At 42.2% G+C, this 26,407-nt stretch overlaps 1 protein-coding gene across 1 annotated transcript in view; it reads left to right on the forward strand.

Moving 5' to 3' along the window:
- The first annotated feature begins 21,912 nt into the window (after positions 1–21,912).
- The window catches only part of LOC126159497 (neuroligin-3-like), a 357,313-nt gene continuing 352,818 nt past the window's right edge, over positions 21,913–26,407 (forward strand). The window contains exons 1-2 of the mRNA XM_049916554.1: positions 21,913–21,922; positions 22,191–22,346. Coding sequence (XP_049772511.1) covers positions 21,913–21,922; positions 22,191–22,346 — 166 coding nt within the window. The remainder of the gene's footprint in view (positions 21,923–22,190; positions 22,347–26,407) is intronic.

Raw genomic sequence — 26,407 nt, forward strand, 5'->3', positions numbered from 1 at the left:
TTACAGGCCCTGCTAGTAAGGTGGCGTAAGGCCGTCGCACTGAATGGAGATTATGTTGGAAAGAAGGGTTTTATAGCCAAAAAATGGGGAATAATATGGTGTAATGGAATCCTGAATAAGACCAACTTACAAAAAAAAAATTTGTAATGGAATCCTGAATGAAACTAACCTACTTTCAGGAAAAAAAAATGTATTGTATTACTTAGTGAACGCCTCTCTTAGTAGCTGTTGCTTGGGGGACCAAGCTGAGAGGGACGCTCAGTTACACAGGTCTGCAAACAGAAATTTTTTAAAGTTGTTTGAAATTTGATATCTGTCTTTTATGCACTTTTCAGCGCTGATTTAAAAAATGCAATCAATTTCTTTCTATTACGTCAGGTTTTCTCCCAAAAAGGGAGTATTTTTGGTTATAACAACAAAATTTAAGCAATTTATCACATTTTTTTCTATCATTTGCAAATCATGGTCTAAACTACATTTCCAATACACTTCCATTTCTCTTTAAGCTCATAAGTCCTTATAATAACGCTTTGCTTCTTGTCGGAGCTTCTTTTATTGCTTTTTCCGGCTGTGGACTCGTTGAGGATCATCTCTTTTTATCATCCAGCAGTAGTCCATTACCATGTTGACGTTCCATCTTCCTTGATATCTTCTTTCCATTTCTTTGATGTATTGGTGGAATCTTTCGCCATGCTCTTCACTTACATCACCAAGGTTTGCAGGGAAGCAGACAAGATGTGAGTGGAGAAAATGAACTTTAATGCTCATGTTACAGCCCAGCTCCTTAAAGCTGTTGAGCATTTCTGCAATGATTGTCTTGTAGTTGAGATCTCTTTTATTTCCTAGGAAACCGGTAACAACTAATTTAAAAGATGTACATGCTGCCTTTTCTTTTGCTTCCATTTTGTCCACAAAGTTTGGATCTGTCATTAGTTTTCTAATGTCTGGTCCGACAAAGATTCCTTCCTTTAGCTTTGCCTCGGACAAACCAGGAAACTGTCCACAAAGATATCTGAAACACTCGCCTTCTTTTGGCAATGCCTTAACAAATTGTTTCATCAGCCCGAACTTAATGTTAGGTGGTGGAAGTAACACCTTTTTGGGATCCACAAGGCTTTTCCTCTCAACATTTTTAACCCCTACAAGTAAGGTTTTTCTCAAGAGTCAAGCTTTTTTTATGTAGTGTTGCTTTCTGTCTCTACTGTCCCATTCACAGAGAAAGCAAGGGAACTTTGTTAGCCACTTTGTTGACCAAGCAGCATTGAAATCACTTTTAAATCACCACATAGCGTACATTTGTGGTCTGAATAGCAGAGTTTGCTTGAAACCAGTTCAAGGTTTTCGTAACATTCTTTTAAGTAAACCGAGTGTCCAACTGGTATAGAACCATACTTACTAACATTGTGTAGGACAGACAGGCACCGACGTGAAAATATGCTGGTTTCTCCTAATCACTCTTTATTTTACGTATATCTAGTATAAAACGGCTAAATAACTGTTTATGGAGATCCTAAAAAAACAAAATTCAAACTCACTAGAGTGCTCAAATATCTAAATAAGCTAAAACTAGACAAGCAGTTTGTGAAAAAACAGTATGTGATGGAATGTTTGCACTATTTTTCCCGAAATAAGCTTTGAAAACATTATACAAAATCACTTAATAAATTTGTAACAATTTTAATGTCTCAGACCTGTGTTCTAAGACTTGGATGCAGTGCATATCACACAAAATGGCGAAAGCTGACGCGATTGAAAGTGTAAGAGGGCAAAGAAGGGAGTATTATACCATCGCAATTCCTCACACTTCGCGATTTGTCTAACGAGGTACTGTAGAAACCATTTTTTATGCCTAAGATAACCATGTTTGTCAGTTAAAAATTCTTTGTTTTCTAGTAACAGATTCACAGGTAGAGCTATAAATGGATTGGCAAAGAGACGTTCTGCGTTTGGATTGTTCCACTCGTCCTGTATGAACAACTGTCTACACTGTCGGTGAAAGAAATTAGTACACCCGGAAAGACGATGTCGATTTTGATCCGATATCGGCATATGCCATGTGGGGGATTGTAGATGTTCTGATAATGGTTTCAACGTCGTCCGCCAACAGGTAGCGTAGCGGCATAGCTATCAGAGCTTCATATGCGTCTACTCTTTAAAAGAGAATGCTCACAGCCAAAAGGCTCAGTGTATTGGAAAAGTGTGAAGTAAGCAAGCAACCACGGCACTGAGACGCACGCGCAGTTTGAATGTGGTCACATTGTGGCGGGATGATCCTTACGGAAAATTACTGCACACGTTGGACGTGGTGCGTCAGTAGTGCAGCAGTGCTGGTATCAGTGATCATGTGAACATTTTCACACTCGTAGACCAGGTTGTGGTCGTCCAAGCACTGCAGACGTCAGCGAGATTGTAAGGTCAGACGTGGCAGATCGCACAGTTACTACAGCACAGATATGAGCGCTTGAAAGACCAGGCGTATCAAAATGAACTGTTTCGAACCGGTTACTAGCAGTAGGACTCTACACTTCTAGCCAGTCTTCCACTCAAGCCACATACAGCATCACCGTGCACGGCTCAACTGGTGGCGTCAGAGCATCACTTGAAAGATGGAATGGTGCGCGGTGGCCTTCAGCAATGAAAGCGATTTTGCATGCATGCAAGTGATCGTCGTTTGCACATACGACGTAGACCTGGTGAGCACTGTCTCGTAGAGTGCATTTATCCAAAACACACTGGCCCCATCCCAGGCCTTATGGTCAGTGTTGCAATAACCTACTATTATCGTCCACCTCTGGTGTTTCTGGAGGGGGACACTAGCCAACGTACGGTACATGCAGAATGTTGTTGGACCAGTTCTTTTGCCATTCTTGCAACAGGATGGCGATGTGTTGTTCCAACAGGATAATGCTCGTCCACACACTGCCTGTGAAATTTAACGTGCTCTGCAAGATGTGCAGCAACTTTCGTGGCCAACACGATCTCAAGACTAGTCTCGAATCGAGCTTGTGTGGGATTTGATAGAACGAGAAGTGCCTCGTGCGAATCGTCAACCAAACTCTTACGGGTCAGCGCCTGAACTGCCGCCCGTGAAGGCTAGACCACGTACTAATATGCGTGTTTCAGCATGGGTCTATACATGGTAACCTCAGAAATGCTTGTGCTATTGGTGTGTAAATGTAATCGTTTCATGTACTCTGTATGAACTATTGCAACAATAAATCTTAAGTGAGCTTGGAACTACTTTTTTTCCGACAGAGTACATTAGTTAATGCTGAAGTTTGTTGTTTGTTGTGACTTACTAAAATTCCTGCGGCAAATAGTATAAAGCAGGAGTTTCCAAACTACGGCCCGCGGGTCGAAACAGGCCCGCGAGGGCCGGCAAACCGGCCCACGTTAGCTGCCTTACATACCCGGTATCCGGCCTGCCAAATATTTGAAGTGGTACCATACTGCCAACAATTGAATTTAGAGGCCTATCGCGACCAGTACACCGCGAAATTGTCGGAGCTCTATCTTTACAAAGTGGAAGGTCATGGTTAAACTTGTGGCTAGCCACAATAAACAGACAGACCATTCTCCGTGCGATAGTGAAAAAAAAAAGAACGGTTAACAGACTAGTTTGGCGAAAACATTTTAAGTAAAAAAATTCTTTGCGTTTTATTCTACTCAAGAGTCTGGTGCAAGTCTTTCAAATGGACGCCACTTCGGCGACTAGCCTTAGTAATCAATCGTTGTGGAAGATGCTTCTTAAGCGAGGTTTCACTTTCTTTTGATTACTTTGTGAAATACACATAGGAAGTAAATCGTATAAAATACCTGGTGTACATAATGATATTGGATATTTTAGTTGTAACTGTTGCATAAAAATAACTGTAATTAATTTATATCTTGAAAGCTCACTGTGTTAGAGTATTCACGTAAAGAAATTTAACATCTTAGTGATAATTAGTGACTTTTATGTAGCTGTAACTTTCCTTTCATAATTACCTCCAGTTGTGGATCAAGTTTACGTAGAGATAATCATCAGCGACTTCAAATGCTCATCACTTAATTTTGATCTGTAAATACTTTTTGCATGTTTAATTTTGGAGAAAGTTTTTTCACACAAGTAAGTAGTGCCAAAAGCGGAAAAAAAAGCCACTGGCAAATTTATGTAAATTTGGAAACTGTGTGGATGTAAGACATTTATAAAATTCCAGTAATGTTGACTTTGAATGTTTTTCTTTAAAAAAGTCGCTACAGTGCAAATCAATAATTTTTAAACTGAAGTTCTGCGGGTAACGCTTCTATATCGAAGTCAAAGTGATTTTGAAATATCTTGTTATCGTTTGAATCTGCACCAATATCTGAAAAAACGTGATTCAAAATTAATTTTTAAAACGCCCAAAGCTTCAATTGCGAAAGTTACAGGAAACGGAATCTCAGTTTGCTGACTGAATGTTTGGCATGTATTAAAATGCGTGAAGCATACTTTGTTCAACTGAGATTGAAACAAAAAAGTCTTTTGTCTAAAGGACTTAACATGAGTGTATGAATCAGGCAGAAGCAGATTTTTCACCTTGCAATTTTAAATTGAGGTCATTCATACGTTTAGTCAAGTCCGTATAAAATGCTAGCTTCCATAACCACTCACCGTTCCGTAACTCAGCTAGAGGGCATTTCCTTTCGTTCAAAAAAATTTCAATTACTGTTCAGAGTTAAAAAAAAAAAAAACGGGTCAGAACTTTACCGCGGCTAAGCCAGCGCACTGCAGTATAATATGGCAAGTAGCTTTCCTCAATATCTTCAAGAAAGCCGCGGAACTGGCGACGACTGAGTGCATGGGATCTGATATAATTAACAACTGAAATAACTGGCTTTAAAACTTCTGACATATCTCAATGTTTTCCACAAAAAGACTGTTGGTGAATGATACAATGCACTACTAATGGTTTTGAGCCACCGTCGTTTTCTACGGCCTTAGAAAGGAGAGCAACAACACCTTTACTTTTCCCACACGTTTTTGCCACCGTCAGTTGTAATACATTTTAATTTCTTCCACTGAAGATTGTTTTTCTGAACTGCCCTTTCAACTCCTTTAAAAATATCTTCGCCAGTGGTCGTTCCGTGAATATTGTGAACATCAAGGAGCTCTTCATGCACTTCATAATTTTTGTCAGTCCCTCGAATAAAAAGTAGTACTTGAGCAGTATCTGATACATCTGTTGCCTCATCCACGGCCAAAGAGAACCAGTCTGACTTCATTTTTGTCACGCAGTTGTGCTGATACATTTTGTGCATTGTCATCTATTCTTCGAGTCACAGTGTTTGCCGACAAACTTATGTTTTTAAATAAATTAACTTTTTCTGGATACATTTCTTCTGCTGTTGCAATAATGCAGTTCTTAATTAATTCACCGTCGGTAAATGGCTTACACTGTTTCGCTACTAAATGAGCCACACGAAAACTAGCACTAGTTGCTGTATGTTGTTCAGCATTTACTTTCTTAAACAGCGATTTCTGGGTTTTTAGCTGGCGTTTCAGAGACTTATACATTTCTAATCGTTCGCATCCTGTAAACTTGGAGTAATTATGAGAGTGCTTAGTCTGATAATGACGTTTTATATTGTATTCTTTGAAGACTGATATTGCTTCATTGCAAATAATACACATTGGTTTGTTGCTTGACTCCACCACGAAATAGTGACATCCCCACTGCTCTTTAAAAATTCTACATTCACTGTCAATCTTTCGTTTCATTTCCATATTTGTACAGAACTTCACAAAATATTGTAACCTGAAAATAAAATTGTGCTATTAATACTAATAAAACTAGGGAGTAGTCTGCCTAAACAAAGTGCACTGAATTTATTTTTAAAGTACTTTAATTGCTAAAGTAAATACTCAAAATTACACTGTTGTTCCACTAAAAACAGTGAAAAAATACTCAAGTCGTGCTATACGTATTTCGATTTTCAGATTTTCCTTGTCTCTTCGAATTCAAACTTTGAACTGTCCGACACTTCGTCGTCTCACCTACTAGTACACCGCATAAAACACTAAAAATTCGTGAGACACTCGCAACATAGACACAATCACTCAACAGAACTATCAAATATATGCTCTGGCCCTGCTACTTGCTACAAGACTACATAACTAAACTTATTGTTGCGCCTCTTGAAATAACAATGCGTTGACATACTCTACCTCTGTTACGTCTTGCAATAATAGTGTTGCTAACAATGATTTTGAGATTTCGTTAACTTTGCAGGACGCTTTCGTGAAGAATGTGCAGTGACATACTTTTTTGTTGGTGAAATTCGCCAGAGTAAAATACGCCAGAATTTCGGTCAGGTACGTCCACCAATCAAATTTATGTAATTAAATACAAATCGTAATTCGTTTCAGTGTTAGCTATTCCCACAACCTTAGATTTTTGCGATTTCATCTTTCCTTTAGCCTTACATTACGGTGATCATGGAGTGCTAGGGTGCTTTAATCCCACTAGGTAGATCTTGGCCCTTATGACTTCGTGGAGGAGTCAATGTGGCGCGGAGGAGTCAATGTGGCCTGCGGACTAAAACGTTTGGAGACCCCTGGTATAAAGGAAAGTAGTAACAGGCTTTCCACGATCTGCGACTGCCACAACGTTGGACTCGTTACTCAGTTACACGTCTCTATATGTGTGGGCTACATGTTGGTGCGTTGACGGTATGCCGTTTTTCAGTTGAAAACTAATCTGTTTTAAATTATGTGAAACGTATTCACTGTTGCGAATAGGAACAACCGTCAGCTGAATAAGGGAATGACGATAATAAGAACTTGTGCCAGAACGGGACTCGAACCCGGATATCCCACTTTACGCGAGCGGTAGCCTTAACAGCTTTGGCTATCCGTGCACGACTCACGGCTACACCCAAACTTTCTTTTGTCTTCATTCTAACTTCACAAGCTGTACTTGTACACACATTATGTTATTCTCGTTTAGGAAGGACATTTTAATCGAAATTCGGTGCCTGGAGTCGACAGATAAATACAGTACCGCATTGACTGTATTTTGAGAACGATGTAGTGTTTCTCCTGACACGGATGCTCATCCGAAGGAACATTGCATCGTTCTTATTAACAACATAGGTACTGTAATTCCGTATTTTAAATGACAAGAAGTGCTAGAAGGACGCCCCCCCCCCCTTCCTCACTTGAAAAAAATTACTTATGACCTAAATTTCCAGATAATATTTAATAACAAATTGGCCGTAACTCGAGAACTAGTTCCATAAATCATCTTGAAGAAAGCTCGCTATTTAAGTGTGTGCGAAGAATTATTGCTTAAGCAAAATGAAGCTTCCACGTCAAGAGGTGCCTTGTAGAAATCTTGGCAAAAGTGCAAAATTACGTGCAGACATTTCTGTGATCGCAGCTTGACAGAAATATTAAGTAAAAAATCATCAATTTCAGATAAACAACATAAACAATGAGTCTGTAGGAAACATGTTACATTTAGTAACTGTCGTACCACATACGTCATCTGTTCTCAGAGCATATGTCAAACGAAGCACAGGGCGTTTCACGTATGACGCAAGCGCTGTGTCCGGCTATGCGGAAAACTATAGTAAAAGTGCGTGGGAGAATATCCATGGTAGTTGCAGTGGCTTGGTTTAAAAGTTAACGGCCAGAAACAAAGTACATAATAGTTCAAAAATGTGGAAATGCACAAGACTACCAATCGCATCTAAAATTGGCAAACATAAATTCGAACGCGTTAAACAGTTAAAATTTCTCGGCATAATCATAGACGGAGAAAATCAAACAAAAGAAGTGAAAATGAGACTGCTAATATAGCCTACTGTTCCATGCCGAAACTTCAAGGGTGTAAACAACTGAAAAAGAAAACTAAAACGAAGCTAAGTAACAAAATCAACAGCCCACTGCTGCAGAAATACTACTTTAAATAAATGGAAGAACGCCAATTACAAGTATTGGAAAACTAAGTTTGTAGGAAAACAATTGCTCCGTACTATGATAATTAATCTCAAAGCTGGAAGAGAAGACACAGCACAGAAATCAAAAAACTTTCACAATGGGCAACAGTAAGCAGCGTAGTAAATTCAAGATTACTTCATTTGGACAGCGCAGCTAGTGAGAATGAATGAGAATCGAGTGGTTTCAAGAATATACATGGGGAAGTCATTTGGCAAGGGATGAAGGGGAAGACCCAGGACTGCAGGTGTCGATGAAATAAAACCGTTTGCAGAACGATGAACATAAATAACTGAGATACGGTAGCACAAGGCGGAAGCATATGGAGACAACGTGTATGATCGATTCGGGAGTTGAGTCCCTTACAAGCCAAGAGGAAGAAGAAAATTTTTCTTGTAATTTTATAGCCCTTTGACATAGTCTTGAAAAGCGTCAGGGAAAAAATCCTGTTTTGTTTGATTTGTTTTTCTTTGCGACCATTGAGTTGGAAGTATTCCAGTCCATTCCGCCGAGATTTACGCAGACAACCACTATTATTACCCACCTGCGCAGCTGAGGATGTTAATGCATCCCTTGCGGTGGCGCTAGACTGCAGGTAAGCCGGTCAGAATCCTATTGATGGATTAATGTTTCACTACCACTGCTTGGCCACAAAGGGGAGAAGTGGTGATGGCGTAAGGTTCGTGGCCACCAGTCTTCGCGCGAATGTCCGGAATAAAATTCCAAACCTCTCTGCAGTGTGTCTCATAAAGTGAAAGAGTATGATACTGTTGATGGTGATCTGTCCGCTCCTCCCTTTTAGAGAGGAGTAGACTATTGAGCCGGCACCAGGTTTCACCTTCTCTCATCTTCATATATACAACACCAGCATAACACTATATTATACACCCGCCCATTACATCCAGCCACAATCTACAATTACACATACGGCACAACTCTTACTTATCCACAAGGCAAGGGGCCACTGTGTACGGAGGAAGAACCCCCTCTCCGACAGACAGCTAGACCCTCCCCATGAGATATCCCAACCAATAATGCCAGACGATATTTATACGTTAACACTATTATTAATATGCAAGTAAATGTAGATGCCGAAGTTAAACTAAGTTTCGCGTGATTCTGTGATGTTTCTGTTTATCTAGTGGTCATTGTGACCAGTTTGCTCTTCGATGAGTATTTTTGTTCTAGGCTTTTTAAAGTTCAGTGTGTCTCAACTATGCTACTTTTTAAGATATCAAAATCAGTTGTAAAACAATGTTAATAATATCGCGAGAGACTACGCCAGATGGTATATGCTAAACGGTAATGTCACGTGGAGATTGTTGGTAACTGCATCTTACCCTGTTTACCGATGTCATGTCAACAGATGGTAGTGTACACTGCAACAAAGTTAGAGGCTCTTTTTCGAAATCCCGTAATTGTCTCCCGTTGGCACGCACAGGTTTAAAATAGGCTGGAAAGTGGCCACAAACGTCTGCTCTGATGGTGCAAAAACGTGGCGCCGTGTGACTTCACCCTGCGACGCTTCAGACAGCAACGTGTCGAAACATGCAAAAGAAAAAAAAAAGTGCCGTACCTGTGAAGTCCATGTAAGCTGTGAAGTGGGGTAATGATGACACATTGGCACCAGATTTCACCACAATTCAGCCCGGCGCCACCGTGAACTTGTCACACGATGGGGAGGTCGTCACATTGCGTCTTACCCACATTTCATCCCTCCTTTTGATGCATCTGTGATTTAGGTCAGAACCGCGACATCCAGATTTGAAATCACGCGGTTTTCTTATAGCTGGCAGAGGAAAACATTTCACACACACCGACGCTCAGAAAAGACCTCACGAGGTGGCATAAGAGATGTCAGTCACACCACCCCTTCCCTTGGGGCGTTGATTAACACACATGTCGAAAACGACAGTTCGCAGTGCGATGGGCAACCGCGCGACGTTCTTGACAATGTTCGACAACGCTGCCACCCCCCCTGGGCGTTTCAGCTCTGCTGCAAGGACATCATGGGGTTGCAACGCCATTAAATGTGATTTGACCCCTCTGGAGTGTAGTGCGACCGCAATTTCTGATACGGTAAAAAAAATGAAATGGTCGTATGGCATTGTTGGCCGGGATGTCCCAGTCGGGTTTTGCCACCAAGTGCAAGTCTTATTTCAGTCGGTGCCACGTTGGGCGACTTGAGGCCGATGATGACGAAATGATGATCAGGACAACACAACACCCAGGCCCCGAGCGGAGAAAATCTCCAACCCAGCCGGGAATCGAACCCGGGCCCAGTGCGTGGGAGACAAGCACGTTAAGCAGGCGGATTCTGATCCGGTATACAGGATGGAATAACAAGGGCCCATTCAGAGCCATTCGACGAAATCTGAACGTAATCTCAAGCAGCAAAGGGCATTTCTGCGACCCCCTGAAGCCTTTTCATGTCGATACTGAACGGCGGTGTGTCTGAAATGTTTTCCTCGGACACCCATTTTAACAGCGTAATTTCAGCACTGGGTATCGCAGTTCTGACCTGCATCGCACAGGCGTCAAAAGAAGAGGTGAAGTATTGGTGAGAGGGAATGTGACGACCTCCCCACCACGTGGCATATCCATGGCGTCGACGGGCAGAATTGTGGCGAAACTTGGTGTCAATGTGACATCGTTAACCCACCTTACGGCTCGCATGAACTTCAGAGCTGCGGCCTTTCTTCACATGTGTCGACACCTTGTTGTCTAAAGCGTCGCCGAGCCCAAGGCTGACGTCGCAGGGGTGTTGTAAGCACCTTTGAGCCAAATGTCAAAATTATGGGTCAGAAAGGAAGACAATTATGTGTCTTCGAAAAAGTGGTCCTTGCACTCTGTTGTGTAGTGAATTTACATATAATTGCTGATTGAACTAAATTCCATCAAAAGTGAGTAACTCTCTGACGAAATTCAGTTGTGGTTCTCTAGCAATAGAACCATACACCCAACGGGTCATAAATTTTGCTGATATACTGTATATCACGATTTTACTACTTAAGGGCCCTGAACACCAACCAGTTTATCGACCGACCGACTGACAGTTTCACGGCAACCAGCGCGCTACCCGACCGACTGCATTCAGCGATTACAGCGCCGCCCTGTTCCTGTCGCTGGTTGCGAACTGTTAATCTTACGACCATTGAGGTTATTTTCGACGAGGTGGTGCTTAGAACTACAAGGACACAAACACTGGTATTTGTCTTGGCTGTTTTACTGCTAAAAGCGCCAAAAAAAGAGGGGAGATAAAGGCGTGGGAAAAGAAATGGCTAATGGAGAAAAATAAATTCACGCACGCTTCTTTACCGAAAAGAGCTGGGATCCTATAATCCACAAAATTATTTACAAATGGACAAGGAAGGCTTTCCCGAACTGTTAAAGCGACACCCGATGAAAAGGTACTGTGATCAGGAAGCTGCAAGCCCCGAGAAGAGGCTAGTAGCTATGTTAAGAATTCTAGCTACTAGTAGAGATATCAAGTCCACTAATTCAGTGCAGCTATATTTACCCAGCCACTGGGTAAAGTTATTCGTGAAACCATACCGTTACTAACAGGTGTCAGAGGAAATACATCCTGGCAAATCAAAATAAATGTTCCCATATGCTGCGCCGGCCGCAGTGGCCGAGCGGTTCTAGGCTCTTCAGTCTGGAACCGCACGACCGCTACGGTCGCAGGTTCGGATCCTGCCTCGGGCATGCATGTGTGTGATGTCCTTAGGTTAGTTGGGTTAAGTAGTTCTAAGTTCTAGGGGACTGATGACCTCAGATGTAAGTCCCATAGCGCTCAGAGCCATCACAAATGTGCGAAAAGGATGTACCCCTATAAGTTTAAAAAATTCATTTCAGAATAGAAGTGGAAAGGCTACAAACGACATAATGACATAACAAAGAGAACAAGAGATTCATAAGAGAAGAAGCAACTGCAAAAAAGTCTTAAACTTTACATAGCAGAAGGCGTGGCTATAGGCTGGAGATTTTAAACACTCTTACTACTGAATCAAGTATGTTTTCTAAATAAAAGGCTGCCAACTGTATTTAGATTTTTGCGTTTTATTTCCTATACGTATCGGAAATAATGACACCTAAAATCTAATCTGTCTCTATTTTGGTTTTTAGATTTCATTTCCCATAACCATCAAAAATAAACTTGAACACCAAATTACAGGCTGCGGACAGACGTTTAGTCATAAAAGGTATTCCTGTAACTGTCTGTGTGCCACAGGAAACCTAACAGCTTCGCTAAAAATGAAAGGGTATTTACACTCATTATACATTCATGGCTGTGTGACATTAACTAAAACTTATGTGTGGACATCATTTGTTTAAAGTCCGTTACAGAGGGCATGCCCACCTCAAACAACAAACTTGTATTTTTTAATAGAATGTAAACAAAATGGCTACAGTTTTAATCAATTTCATAACTGCAAAGTTTTATTTAAGAACCCTAATAATTTGAAAGGTATATGGATTACTGTCGCTAGTGCGAGATCAGGTTTGAAAGACTCACCTGATTCTACTCATCAGATTACGACCGGTAGCTGCTTGCCAAGAGCGTTAAAGAGATATAGAACAAGGCGCCTGACAATTTTTTTTCCATTAGCGATATACTCCTTTTAATATGATATCATACTGTACTGTAGGTACCAAAGTAGTGATTCACTATTTCTTCTTATTATAGGCTGTAAGAAGATAACCATAGTCGGATGAATTTAACTCTATTTTGACTGAAAATAATGTTTCTGAATAACAACTAATAACTGTTGTTACTCTGCCAGTCTAAAACAAATATAAATAAGTGTTTTATTTTTTAGACGAACCAATTACAACATGTTGGTAATTCATTAAACTTATCCTTATACAGTAGATTGATTTGCAATGCAAGAAAGTAACAGTAAAAAGTTATAAAAGTGTTTAAAATTGCCGTGTTTTGCTCTGTATTTGAAAAACTAGCGAGGTTTTATGTAAATCTAGATTCTAAACGCAGAAGTAGCACAGCGGCGCATTCTAGTGACACGAGCGACAAGCACGCGCCCCTCTTGCCGATGCGGTGTCACGTGATACCGCAACAGACGGATGTCCGATAATATATCGGGCGTCAGTCGCTGTCAAGATGCTGTCCACGAAACAAAAGCCTGCTGCTGATTGATTTATGGACTAGCCGTATCTTTCACATCAATCGCCCTGAAAAGAGGAGAGAGAGAATATGGCAGGAGAGGGTAAACGTCCGCTATAGAGTAGCCGCGATATTGCCCCACCACGGATTATGTTGCCTTTCGCCACAGATGAGCTTCTTAGAAATTGTATGCTTTTTTTCCCAAAAGACTCGTTGGACGCATGGATTTTAAGATTTACTGCTCATTTCAGTGTTGCAATAACGTCAAAGTATGATCTGAAAATGCTAAAAGGAAAAAAAAAAAGCGACAGGCATTTCCACAGAATTTATCAGTGAGAGTCCTATTTTTTACATGTCTTGGTCAGCTGTCAATAAAGTTTCTTGCGCATAGCCCGTTTCTAACTTTCAATGGTAATGAACCTACAGCCTATGAACATTGGTCATCAAAACGGGGCCTTCTGGAATCTGGAGCAACGATATTTTATTCACAACAGAATTCTCACAAATTTCTATCAGTGACTGCCTGTGACCCTACTAAACTGCCGACATGGGTGCCAACCTTTGCAGAACTGTGTCGTTATAGTGTCCGTAATCTTCCCTCTGCCACTTCCTTCGTACAGTCCATACTGAGCTATAGAATGCAACCGGTCAACCATCTGGACACAGTCGTACGGATTTGACAATTCCCAGCACTACATAAACATGGGCCGGCCGTTGTGGCCGAGCGGTTCTAGGCGCTTCAGTATGGAACCGCGCGACCGCTACAGTCGCAGGTTCGAATGCTGCCTCGGGCATGGATGTGTGGGTGATGTCCTTAGGTTGGTTAGTTTCAAGTAGCTCTAAGTTCTAGGGGACTGATGACCACAGCAGTTATGTCCCATAGTGCTCAGAGCCATTTGAATCATAAACATGGCATCAGTATTCAAATCTGTTATCCGTCCCCAATCACCATAAGGACGCAACTTCCACTTGAAGCACAATGGAAACGCACAGTGGACTTAGAAGATCTGTGTTGGTTTGCTAATAACACATTGTTTTACATGACACAGTTGTTACTGAACACGGCCATATTATGCCGTATCATCAGTACTTAATCTACGGAGCCAAATACATTACTCGAAAAAAGGGAACACCATTTTGTGCGCTAGGAGGAAGAAAAGTGTGCAGTTTCAAGGTCGAGAGAAGGATTTAACTAAAGGAATTGGGACCTTCTCAAACTCTATTGGTGGAACGCACCGCAACATGCAGCCTTGGGGGGGGGGGGGGGGTGAAAACTACGAATTCTGCCCTTCCGATGGCACGGCAGAACAATAATGTGACAATCTCAAGACAAGGTGACGACCATTCTGCGTGTAGTTTTGGCAGACGTTCATCTACTCGTATACTGCACCTGAGTTCCACTTTACACAATGAGTCCAAAAAATAAAAGCTTACAAAACACACTTTGTTCAACTGTAGTTATGCTATTCTACATTTAAAAACAAAAATCATTAACGTAAGTTAGTAAATCCATCAACACGATTTACTGTGGAATTTGTGTGGAAACAAACTGTGATTAAAGTCGAGTCAGCGTTTTTACAGTTTTGTCCGTTTCTCTAATTTTAAGAGCATTAATGAGGCATCGCTGTTTTTAATATTACTCTGCAAGATGGACAGCACTTGGTTGAAGTGATTCGCGAAACATGCAACGTGTAATGCAAGATACATGTAGGCAAATATGGCTGATGAATAAAGCATTATTTTACAACTAACATAATCTTCGAAATGTATTAAGGAACTTTCTAAGGGTTTTCTACCATATACACACATTTGTTGAACTTCGTATATCACGCTTTCACCGAATTTTTTGTGTCTCTTATTCAGACTTCACATGTCAAGAATGAATGTTATATCCTTATGTGGTTTGTTATTGGTCATGTCTCCATATCTTGACTACATTCTAAACTTTTCGGATGCCGTCGTGATGGGAACTTCAAAGTTACATACTGCAAAAAAATGGTTCAAATGGCTCTGAGCACTATGGGACTTAACTTCTAAGGTCATCAGTCCCCTAGAACTTAGAACTACTTAAACCTAACTAACTTATGGACGTCACACACATCCATGCCCAAGGCAGGATTCGAACCTGCGACCGTAGCGGTCACGCGGTTCCAGACTATAGTGCCTAGAACCGCTCGGCCACTCTGGCCGGCTACATACTGCACATCTGCCAGACAGTAACGATTAACAACTTTTGAAAGGAATTGCTTACAATGGGAACACAGCATTAATTGTCTCATTCTGATTTTAATTCGATGATGTCTTACGAACGAATAATTTTGGCATCATTCTTCGGCAAAACACATATAATTCACAAGCTAATTTTTTTCAAGAACCGATCGGTAACGAAATGAAAACCACAGTGAAGATCCTGTGAAGCCTTTCGCAGAATTGTTGCGCAATGTCCTAGTATACCCGCCGATCGCATCACGCCACACTTAGATGCCTAAACAGTGGCTCCCTCCAGGTGTGAAGGGCGTACTGTCATTCGATTTCCTCGTACTGAAGGGTTCCGCCTGGTTTCGTACAGGTCACATAACGTAGCTGTCATGCGTCACAGCCAGGTGCGGCATTGTTGCAGGAACTTTGAAACACGACGTGCAGACGTTCGTGATGCACGCGGTCAGGGATAGAAGCGAATGTCAATCGATGATCTTATTCAGCGAGTAGATTAGGCGATTCCAGAAAATCGACTACCAAGGGCAATCAGAACAAGCGAAGAGGAATGTTGTGATCAGGTATTGTGCTTAATCATAATGCTCTGCCGCACACTGCAGCTGAAACAAAGACCCTCCTGCAGCGTTTTCGATGGAGCGTGTTTGGTCACCCACAATAGAGTCCGGACTTAGCTCCCCTGAGCTCTTTGCTCACATGCACCGACGCCATGAAAACAGCATTTTGGCACAGACAACGAGATACAGGCCGGCATGGAGAATTGGCGAAAAGCACAGAAGCTTGCCTTCTCTGACGAGGGCATTTGAAATCTGGTGCGACTCTACGATAGACATCTAGGTCGGAGCGACTGCTGCGGAGAGAAGTAGCTGGAAGGTGTAGCTTATTATTGGAATTAGAAAACCTTTTTAGTTTCCTTTGTGGTTCTCATTTCGCTACAGATGGGATCTTAAAGGGGGGTGGGGGGAATAGACCTCGTATAAGGATGTTCACGAAACATACGTCTTGGAAATCCCTACATCAACAGTCAAGAATACTGAGTGCATAAACAGTGTGTTTTATATCTTAGTTTTCGAGTAATTGTGTAATAAATATATGCATCCTGAAATGTCGCAATCAGACCTCGCTATCAGACCCAAACAATAGCGCGCATGTACAAGGGTTCTCATCCGTGACGTTCATTATCATGTTCTGCCGCAGCGGTCCTGTACGTCGGGATGCAACATGTTCACGTGGAGACGATTCCTCCTTCTCGTGACCTTCCTCTGGATACAAAATCGAGCATGTTTACCCACCAGCTGTCCCTTCTGTTACGATGATTTCATAGTTTGGCCGTTCTGTAGCGCGTGGCCCGATAATTTATTTTGCGTTTTTAAAAGTTCTTTTACTGTTTGTTGAATTCCGTCCTCCATAAGCATGCATTGCCATACGTCTATGACGTACGGCAATGTTACTCCCTCGTTTGATACGGGGCTTTTCTCCGATATTCGTAAATTTTTACTAACGAGATTTTCATCTGAAACTCATGGCATAAAAATAGATGAGTCACTGTATATACCGTATGTTTCAACACCTATGTAAGTGAATTTATACTCCAAAGCACATAGAGCAAGTAAAACCACTGACTTTTTTGTGAGAAAAAAGGCATAACGTATTCCACGTCCTCGCTGACTGACCGTCAGCTGGCTGACTAAATTGGCTGCTTAACAATGAGGTGCCTAGTGCATTAAAGCTCGAACTGCTACGCCGTGAATCAAGTAAAATCTTCGCTCAATTTGAAGGATGGTTCCAGCACTGCAGTGGTTTACTAGGCATGTTGGTATTCCCTTGACTTCCTGCAACCTCTGAACATACTTATACTGCCATTTATGTGGGATGTAAATTTGATCATCTACTCCAAAATACGGTGCAACTTGACTTGTCATTATTGTCATTGTTAAAGGTGAAAGAAACGATAAGAATGGAGAAAGTGGCAGGACGAACCGGGGATTGAAACCTAAGTTTTATGGTTTATTTCTGGACAAACCATTAATAAGTGATTTATAAAACAGAAACTGCTCTGAGCCAAGTAAGCAAATACTAATTCTTTATAAGAAGTAAACAGAGAAAATGCTGTGGTATTATATGTTATTCGTTACTTAATTTACCAATAAAATATTGGCATTACAGTTGTTTGAATGATATACTTATTCAAGTAATTATCCAGATAGAGATCTATTCGAACAAAACCCGTTTCTTTTCAGCACTACACCTTATGCTTCCTTTCTCTTTGTGTTCATATTATCAAATGCTACAAATTTTACTAATTCATTTGGTTATTTAGTAAAAAATGCCTGTGGTATAGCTGGATTGAAGTTTTTTTGTTAATTATAAATAAAGTTGACAACTATAGTCTGTAGTCATACTCTGAAAGTAAATCTTTTTTATTTGTTCTGGCGAAATATTTCTAAATCTTGGTGCGATTTTAGCAGCTGAGTGAAAGCAAGCATTAATTTATCAGCTTTATTTTACGGAAATATACAGGTACAGTTCCACAACTGAAACAACGACCTTCAATAACATTCGATATTCGATTATCACTTTAACTTTCGATATACTGTGGTGAATCTTAGGTATACTGCACACACCTTGTACATAGAAAACATGGAAAATCGACAGCTAAGGCGAAATTCTAGTTCTAAATGCATTTGAACACTTGCTAGGCCCATTAGTGTCGCTACGTTGTGTCGAAGCTGTGTAGGTAGAGTATTTCCTTATCTACCCATGGTAGATACTGTGTGAGTGCCCCGCCAGCCACGTGCTTCTGCATGTGGATGCATAGCGAGCGATGTAGATAAGCGCTGCTCACGTGTATGCCGTGCTGTGCCGGTTACCATGTTATGCCACTGGCCTTATATACATGAAATGTGTAAGTCCGGCAGAATATATGACCGAAGCAGTTTATGAAGGCTTAAGTAATAGCGATTTTTGGCTCGAGTCAGTATGCTAGCATTTCTTTGTCAGATACTATGGAACCTACGTCAAAACAGCTGTCAAGCACTCAAATCTGTTGAATGTATGTGCTATTTGTTTCCACCTCCCAGTGATTTGCCATGGTTTCACCCCTGCTGTTAAAGTTATCAGCCGGAATACTGACTTGATGCAGCTAATGACGAGAATTCTTTCAATCACAAATAAATCATTGTTAACCAAATGATCCCCACTGTTCTCTTCTATTGAAGGTTTACAAGTAAATAAAATATTTCACAGGTCACAGAAATGAAAGTTAAACAGAAGGCGATCCTCATTTTCTATGTGCCATTATTTATTTCCTGATGCTAATATGTGGATATTTATGCAGGAACCCATGGCATGTTTAGTAAATATAGTCCACGGAACAGGTTGCCATGTAGTTTAGTGTCGTTAAAAAGGTGCTATGATAGTTATTAGTCTATTTTTTTCTAAATTAGAGAAATAATTTTAGTGCAGTAACAAAGCTATCATTGAAAAAGAGCCCAGAGAAAGCTTGCTCTGAACTTCTTCGAATGAAGAACTCCTGTTTTACGTACAATAATCTTGTTCTCCTGTAGCTTTTTCATGTGGTTCTACAACATAGTTCAGACAAATGGATTAAAACTGTTTTTGGTCGTCCTCTGCATCCAGACAAGCGTAGCTGAAGTAACATATTTGGGATAGATTGTTGTTTTTGCGCTTATAGTGCACATGTATTCTTAGCCTGCCGATCTCTTATGACTGTTAAAACTGACATGGACTCAGCAAGTCGTTGGAAGTCACCTGCGGAAATACTGAGTCATGCTGCCTCTATAGGCCTCCATAATTGCGGAAGAATTCCAACGTTGTTTGGTGCATATGGTTTCCAAATATCCGAACATAACCATTTCCAGTCGATGATGGGTTCAGTTGGACCAGAGTCCTTAGTCCATTCCATGCAAACACAGTCGACACCACCATGCAGCCGGCCGGAGTGGCCGAGCAGTTCTAGGCGCTACAGTCCGGAACCGCTACGGTCGCAGGTTCGAATCCTGCCTCGGGCATGGATATGTGTGATGTCCTTAAGCTAGTTAGGTTTAAGTAGTTCTAAGTTCTAGGGGACTGATGACCTCAGCAGTTAAGTCCCATAGTGCTCAGAGCCAGTTTTGAACCTACATGCAGTCAGCACCAACTTGGACAGTACCTTGCCGACAACTTGAGTCCAGGACTTTGTGGGGTCCGGGCCACAGGTGGACACTACATTCAGCTCTTGCCAACTGAAATCGGGACTCATTTGACCAGGACACTGTTTTCCAGTCATCTAGCGTCCAACATCACGAGCCCAGAAGAGGCGCTGCCGGCCTTCTCGTGCTGTTAGCAGTCACTCGCGTCGGTTGACTGCTGCTATAGCACATTAACGGGAGATATCGCCTCAATGCCATAACGGATACGAACGTCGTACGTCCAACACAGATTTCTGCGGTTATCTCTGACAGTGTTGATTGTCTGTTAGTGCTGACAACACTTCGGAAATGCCGCTGCTGTCGGTCGGTAAGTAAAGGAAGTCGGCTACTGCATTGTCGGTGGCGAGGGTTAATGCCTGAAATATGATATTCTCGGCACACTGTTGACACTCTGGATCTCGGAGTACTGAATACCGGATCGATTTCGGAACTGGAGTATCCCATGAGTCTAGCTCCAACTGCCGTTCTACGTTCAAAGTCTGTTAACTACCATCGTGGGGCCGTAATCATGTTGCAGACCTTTCCACATGAATCACCTGAGCACAAAGAATAGCTCCGCCAATGCAGTGCCCTCTCATACCGTGTGTACGCGATACTACCGACATCTGTATGTATTTATATCGCCATCCCACGACTTTTTCACCTCAGTGTATGTTCTACTTGGTGGAATGTGAGAGTGTCTTATATTGGTCTAGACCTTATACTTTTTCATCCAGTCGCTTACATAGAATTATATTCTGGGATAAATCATCGTTAGAGAAGTTTTCATTTCCGAACATCGTATCATAAGATTAATATGCGGAGATCACCAAGGATAGTTTTACTGACAACTGTTTAAGTTCACTAGTGTTTTCTTTCTTTTAGTCACTATCACTTTAAGACGCCTATAATCGTGACTTGTTTCGGCCAGACATAGGCCAAACTTTAGAAAAGAACGTGCATGTATCGTGTACATTCAGTTCACGATGTGTGTCTTAAAATCTACGGTTTCTAAAAGTGGCAAGAGCATGACCAATCACGATTTAAGACGCACCTATTATTATGCCAAAAAGAAATTAGATCTCACCATGATAGAAAGTCGTTTTCCCCAAAAACTGTTCAGAGAATTTGGCAGTGGCACTACTTCTCTCATAAAATTTCTTGTAAATACAAGTACAATAGTAGAAAAGTTCGGAGAAGTGCACCGACGCTTCCGTGCAGATGTTCACACATCCTGCAATCGAGAAAATCGACTGTTTTTGCTTGTTAACGATATTGATGCTGCCACGATATCGTCAAAGGAATTCCAAGGCTTTTGAAATGCCAGAAAAATATTTTTCCATTTGATATTGGTAGCTGAATGGTCAGCGTGACGGATTGTCAATCCTCTGGGCCAGGTTCGATTCTCGGCTGGGTCGGGGAATTTTCTCCGCCCAGGGACTGGGTGTTGTGCTGTCATCATCATCATCATCATCGACTGCAGGTCGCCGAAGTGGCGTCACATTGAAAGACAGGCACCCTGCGAACGGCCTGCCCGTTGGGGGGCCCTAGCCACACGATTAAATAAAATAAATTACAGATGAACGGTTTTCGGACTCTTTTCAATTTCTTGCTCAGTGAAACGGTGATTCTTGACAAGTCAACAGGAAGTAACCTAAAGAGTTTGACGAATGAGTTAACGAGTATGAAAGTATGTGACATAAATGGCCGTATCTTTTCATCGTATTGACTTAGAAGCTTAAAGTTTGTACACCGCCAAAGGACAATAAACCTCAGTATGTGACAAGCTTCACCTTGATACGTCAACCCGCTTATGAGAGAATGGTGTCTCAATAGACGGACAGATATACAACTGAATGACAAAATAAATGCTTTTTTGTGTGATATAAATTAACTCTTTTTGGATTTTTACCTGTATCTGTACTGTCAAACCTTGCTTCTCACCAAATGTAATGATTCTAGATCAACAGAACGTACCACAAGGTTTTGATGAGTGAGTTTGCGAGTATGATACTATCTTTTCATTGCACTGACTTAAGAGCTTCGACTCTTTACGCCGTCAGGGGACCGTAGATCTTTGAATGTGACGTAAACGTCATTTCGTTCGTCTACTCATTTCTGAGAAAAAGGGTTTTTAACTGTCGGACGGATTGGCAGATAGTCCGATGAACAACAAAGTGATCCTATTCGGGTTCTGTTTTTGTCGACTGATTTACGGAACTCTAAAAATGAGCTTCAGTGCTCGTTGATAACATCAGCTTTAGTCGTACACTCTGTCTCTCTCTCGCGGGCGTGCACGCACCCGCCCACCCACCCATCAACACACACACACAAACACACACACACACACACACACACACACACACACACACACACACACACCGCCTAACGGATTAGCGGTCTTTCCTTTTAGCTTATGAGCTATGTATACCAGTGAGCCGGCCGCAGTGGCTGAGCGGTTCTAGGCGCTTCAGTCCGGAACCGCGCGACTGCTACGGTCGCGGGTTCGAATCCTGCCTCGGGCGTGGATGTGTGTGATGTCCTTAGGTTAGTTAGGTTTAAGTAGTTCTAAGTTCTAGGGGACTGATGACCTCCGATGTCAAGTCCCATAGTGCTCAGAGCCATTTGAATCACTTTTTAACACAAGCTAATCTGGCACCTCTTGCATCGGCTGACATCTTTGTTTCATGCGTTGTTGCAGTTGGCCCCGTGGAGGCCATGCAGCGGCACCCCGTGATGGTGTACGTGCACGGAGAGTCCTTCGAGTGGAACTCCGGCAACCCTTACGACGGCAGCGTCCTCGCCAGCTACGCCGACCTTGTCGTCGTCACGCTCAACTACCGCCTCGGCATCCTGGGTGAGTACCACCACTTGGTTACTAGGCATTTGCGGTCGCCACCGTGACACCTTGATCCAACCGGCTGGTGTTCGTCTGGTACGCTCTCGGCCACGGAGGTGGCGCTTAGGATGTCACATCCAGCTTTTAAAAACCATTCAAAAGACAAGATCACACAAAATATTTTTTTATTCAAGACATTTGGTTTCAACAGTCTTAGCTGCCATTTTCAGATCGTAAACATGTTCATTTCACGCTGAGCCCCTGCACAAGATGTCAACTGGATAAAATGCAGCACCTTTGCTGCAAGCAGTTTTGAGCGTTACCGGAATATAGTTAAACTATTGCGCTGTAAATTTATTACGTTATGTACTGCACTGTACTAGGAATAAATTAGTCTCAGCTGCAGTTATCTAGTTGATTAAAATATTCTCCTTAAAGTAGATGAAGCCAGTAAACCTAAAGTAACAAATACGGCTAAACTTAAGTACACGCAATTGTGTTCGTAGTCACATTATGTGACATAAACGTCGTTTCGTCACGTCTAATCGTTTCTGAGAAAAATGGTTTTTAACAGTCGGACGTACTGACAGATAGACAGTATCGTATGATATTATTATAGATTAACGAATTTCGGATTTTTTCCATTTCTTGCACTGTGAAACGGTGCTTCTTGAGAAGTCAACAGGAAGTACCCAAAAGAGTATGACGAATGAGTTAGCGAGTATGAAAGTGTGTGACAATAAATTTATTTCAAAGGAATACTTCTTTTTTTTAAGCAGAAATATATATGTGTTTAACATATATTAGTAAAGCTGATTGATATCGTTATTTTTAATACAGATACTGTACGAAATATGTTCACAAACACCAAAATGTTTCGGGAAGTGTACTTAGGAACAAAAGCTCATGTAATCTTTTGCCACGGCACACTGTTCTCCGTCCGCTGCCTTGAAAACAGACGAAGCCGCTATTCCAAGATATTTACAAGCCGCACAATGTAGAACAGGATACACTGTCTCTATGTCCCTCAAGAATTGCAGAGGTGATTTTCAGGTGATTACAGATTGGTGCAAATAGAGTGTAACTTCTGAGACTAAACGTGGCTATTTGCTGTGTACTGTGATACAGCTCTGCTCCTACTGTATTGAAATGAATGCTTCATAAATCATCTCTTCCAGTAGCCGGTAATTCTACTTGTGATTCTTGAATTCGGCTACTTTCTGTGTCTGCTTCTCTTGAACAATATAAGACTTCGCCACGTTACTTAAGAGCCATTACTGTCAGATCGCTGATATTAGCAGCAATCTTGAACAGAACACAGTCGACATGACATGTCCCGACTAGTGCCGACTTAGGCGTATTAACTAGGGACAGCCATACTTCTTTCCATAATCAAGCTATTGTCAGCACTCTACAGTGGTCACTATATTGTACTTTTAAATGGTTCTTTCGATTTGCCGACAATGAGTGATCTCACTCTTTGAATATGCGCAAAAAGAACAGCCTTTCTTTACTATTATTACGTCTGGTGGTATCAAGTGCTTCCGTCGCAGCTGCGTCGCCATGAATAGCGTTTCCTTGAGTCCCTTACTAATGGTCAAATCGATTCAGCCATCCTGGTGAAGCGTTAAATTTTTCTCTAGCTTAAGAATTATGTGGAACTCCCCTGCTTTCTCTATTAACGTCACACCACGGGAATTCCTTCTGCTCTTTTCTGCTGGAAGCACAAGTGCGTTGGTTCCTCTTGGTACGCACAAGTTGGAATTTTGAGCCTTGGCTCCCAGATTTGATTGCAAAATTTAGTAGCTTCTCTCTCTCTCTCTCTCTTTCTCTTTCTCTCTCTCTCCCCCTCTCTTCCTCGCCCTCTTCCTCTCGCCGTACGCCCATGTCACAAATTTCTGAAACGTTTCCTACAGGTACACCGTTATCTAATTTATCTACAACTTCTGACTTATTAACAATAGTTACAAATAAACGTTTGTGTTTGTCATCTTTCTAGAAAATGTAAACCGTCCATGAATTCAGCAACGACAAGGAATGAGCTATAATTTGTCTCACTGTCTTAGATACATTCCAGAAGCTGCATTATTACACTATGTGATGAAAAATATCCGGGCACCCCCAAAAATATGTTTTTCATATTAGGTGCACTGTGCTGCCACCTCCTGCCAGGTACTCCATATCATCGGTCACAGAAGTCATTAGACATCGTGAGAGAGCAGAATGGGGCACTCAGCGGAACTCACAGGCTTCGAAGTGTTCAGGTGATTGGGTGTCACTTGTGTCATACGTCTGTACGCGAAATTCACACTACTAAAAATCCCTAGGTCCACTGTTACCGATGTGATAATGAAGTGGAAACGTGAAGGGACACGCACAGCACAAAAGTGTACAGGCCGACCTCGTCTACTGACTGACCCCGCCGACAGTTGAAGAGGGTCGTAACGCGTAATAGGTAGACCATCACAGGGCCGCGCGGTCAGAGGCACCATGTCACTGACTGCGCGGCCATTCCCGTCGGAGGTTCGACTCCTCCCTCGGGCATGGGTTAGTTTAAGCAGTGTGTAAGTCTAGCGACCGATAACCTCAGAGGTTTGATCCCTTAGAAATTCACACACACATCACACAGGAATTCCAAACTGCATCAGGATCCACTGCAAGTGCTATGACAGGGCCGGCCGTTGTCGCCGAGTGGTACTAGGCGCTTCAGTCTGGAACCGCGCGACCGCTACGGTCGCAGGTTCTAATCCTGCCTCGGGCATGGATGTGTGTGATGTCCTTAGGTTAGTTAGCTTTAAGTAGTTCTAAGTTCTAGGGGACTGATGACCTGAGATATTAAGTCCCATAGCGCCCAGAGCCATTTGAACCATTTTTTTTTTTTGCTATGACAGGTAGGAGGTGAGAAAACTTGGATATCACGGCCGAGCGGCTGCTCATAAGCCACACATAACGCCGGTAAATGCCAAACGACGCCTCGCTTGGTGTAAGGACAGTAAACGTTGGACGATTGAACCGTGTAAAAACGTTGTTTGGAGTGACGAATCACGGTACACAATGTGGCGATCCGATAGCAGGGTGTGGGTATGGCGAATGCCCGGTGAACGTCATCTGCCGGTGTGTGGCGGTGGTGTTATGGTGTGTCGTATTTTTCATGGAGCGGTCTTTTACCCCTTGTTTTGCGTGATACTATCACAGCACAGGCCTACATTGACGTTTTAAGCACCTTGTTGCTTCTCAGTCTCTCTTTCCACGCATTAATCCCGACTTGTGGGGTCTGCTGTCATGATTAATCGGATTTGGGGTGTCAATTTTAAGTGGTGGCCGGATGCCCTTCCTGTCGCCACCCCGTACCCCACCCCCCCTACCCGGGACGGAATTGTGTGTACCCCAACTGTCTGCGTCTAGTGTAATCCATGGAATAGTGCGAGCGTGTTTCAAATGTCTGCTAGTCGTGGAACTGACCTTCTTGCTTCACACTGTTGTAGAGCAATTCGGGGATGGCGATTGCATCTTTCTACACGATCGAGCACCTGTTCATAATGCACGAACTGTGGCGGAGTGGTTACAGACAATATCACTGTATTGGACTGGCCTGCACAGTCCGGACCTGAATCCTATAGAACACCTTTGGCATGTTTTGGAAAGCCGACTTTGTGCCAGGGCTCACCGACCGATATCGGTACCTCTCCTCAGTGCATCATGCCGTGAAGAATGGGCTGCCATTCCCTAAGAAACCTTCCAGCACTTGATTAAACGTATGCCTGCGAGAGTGGAAGCTGTCATCAAGGCTAAGGGTTGGCCAACACCATACTGAATGCCAGCATTACCGATGGAGTGCGCCACGAACTTGTAAGTCATTTACAGCCAGTTTTGATCACATAGAGTATTTAGTGAGTGTCGGTAACTAGAGAAGTACGATCGACAGTGCATTCCTCCATGCGATATTTAATACTGTCCCTTCATTTGATATCACTATAGAACAAGAATTGGCGAATAGAACCGTCCGAGAAGAAAACGTAAATCAGATTCTTTTAATATCGGTTTCAGTTGGATTAGAAATGATCAAACTTTATCTCCCA

The sequence above is a fragment of the Schistocerca cancellata genome, chromosome 2 (genome assembly GCF_023864275.1).
Source record: "Schistocerca cancellata isolate TAMUIC-IGC-003103 chromosome 2, iqSchCanc2.1, whole genome shotgun sequence".
NCBI lineage: Eukaryota > Metazoa > Arthropoda > Insecta > Orthoptera > Acrididae > Schistocerca > Schistocerca cancellata.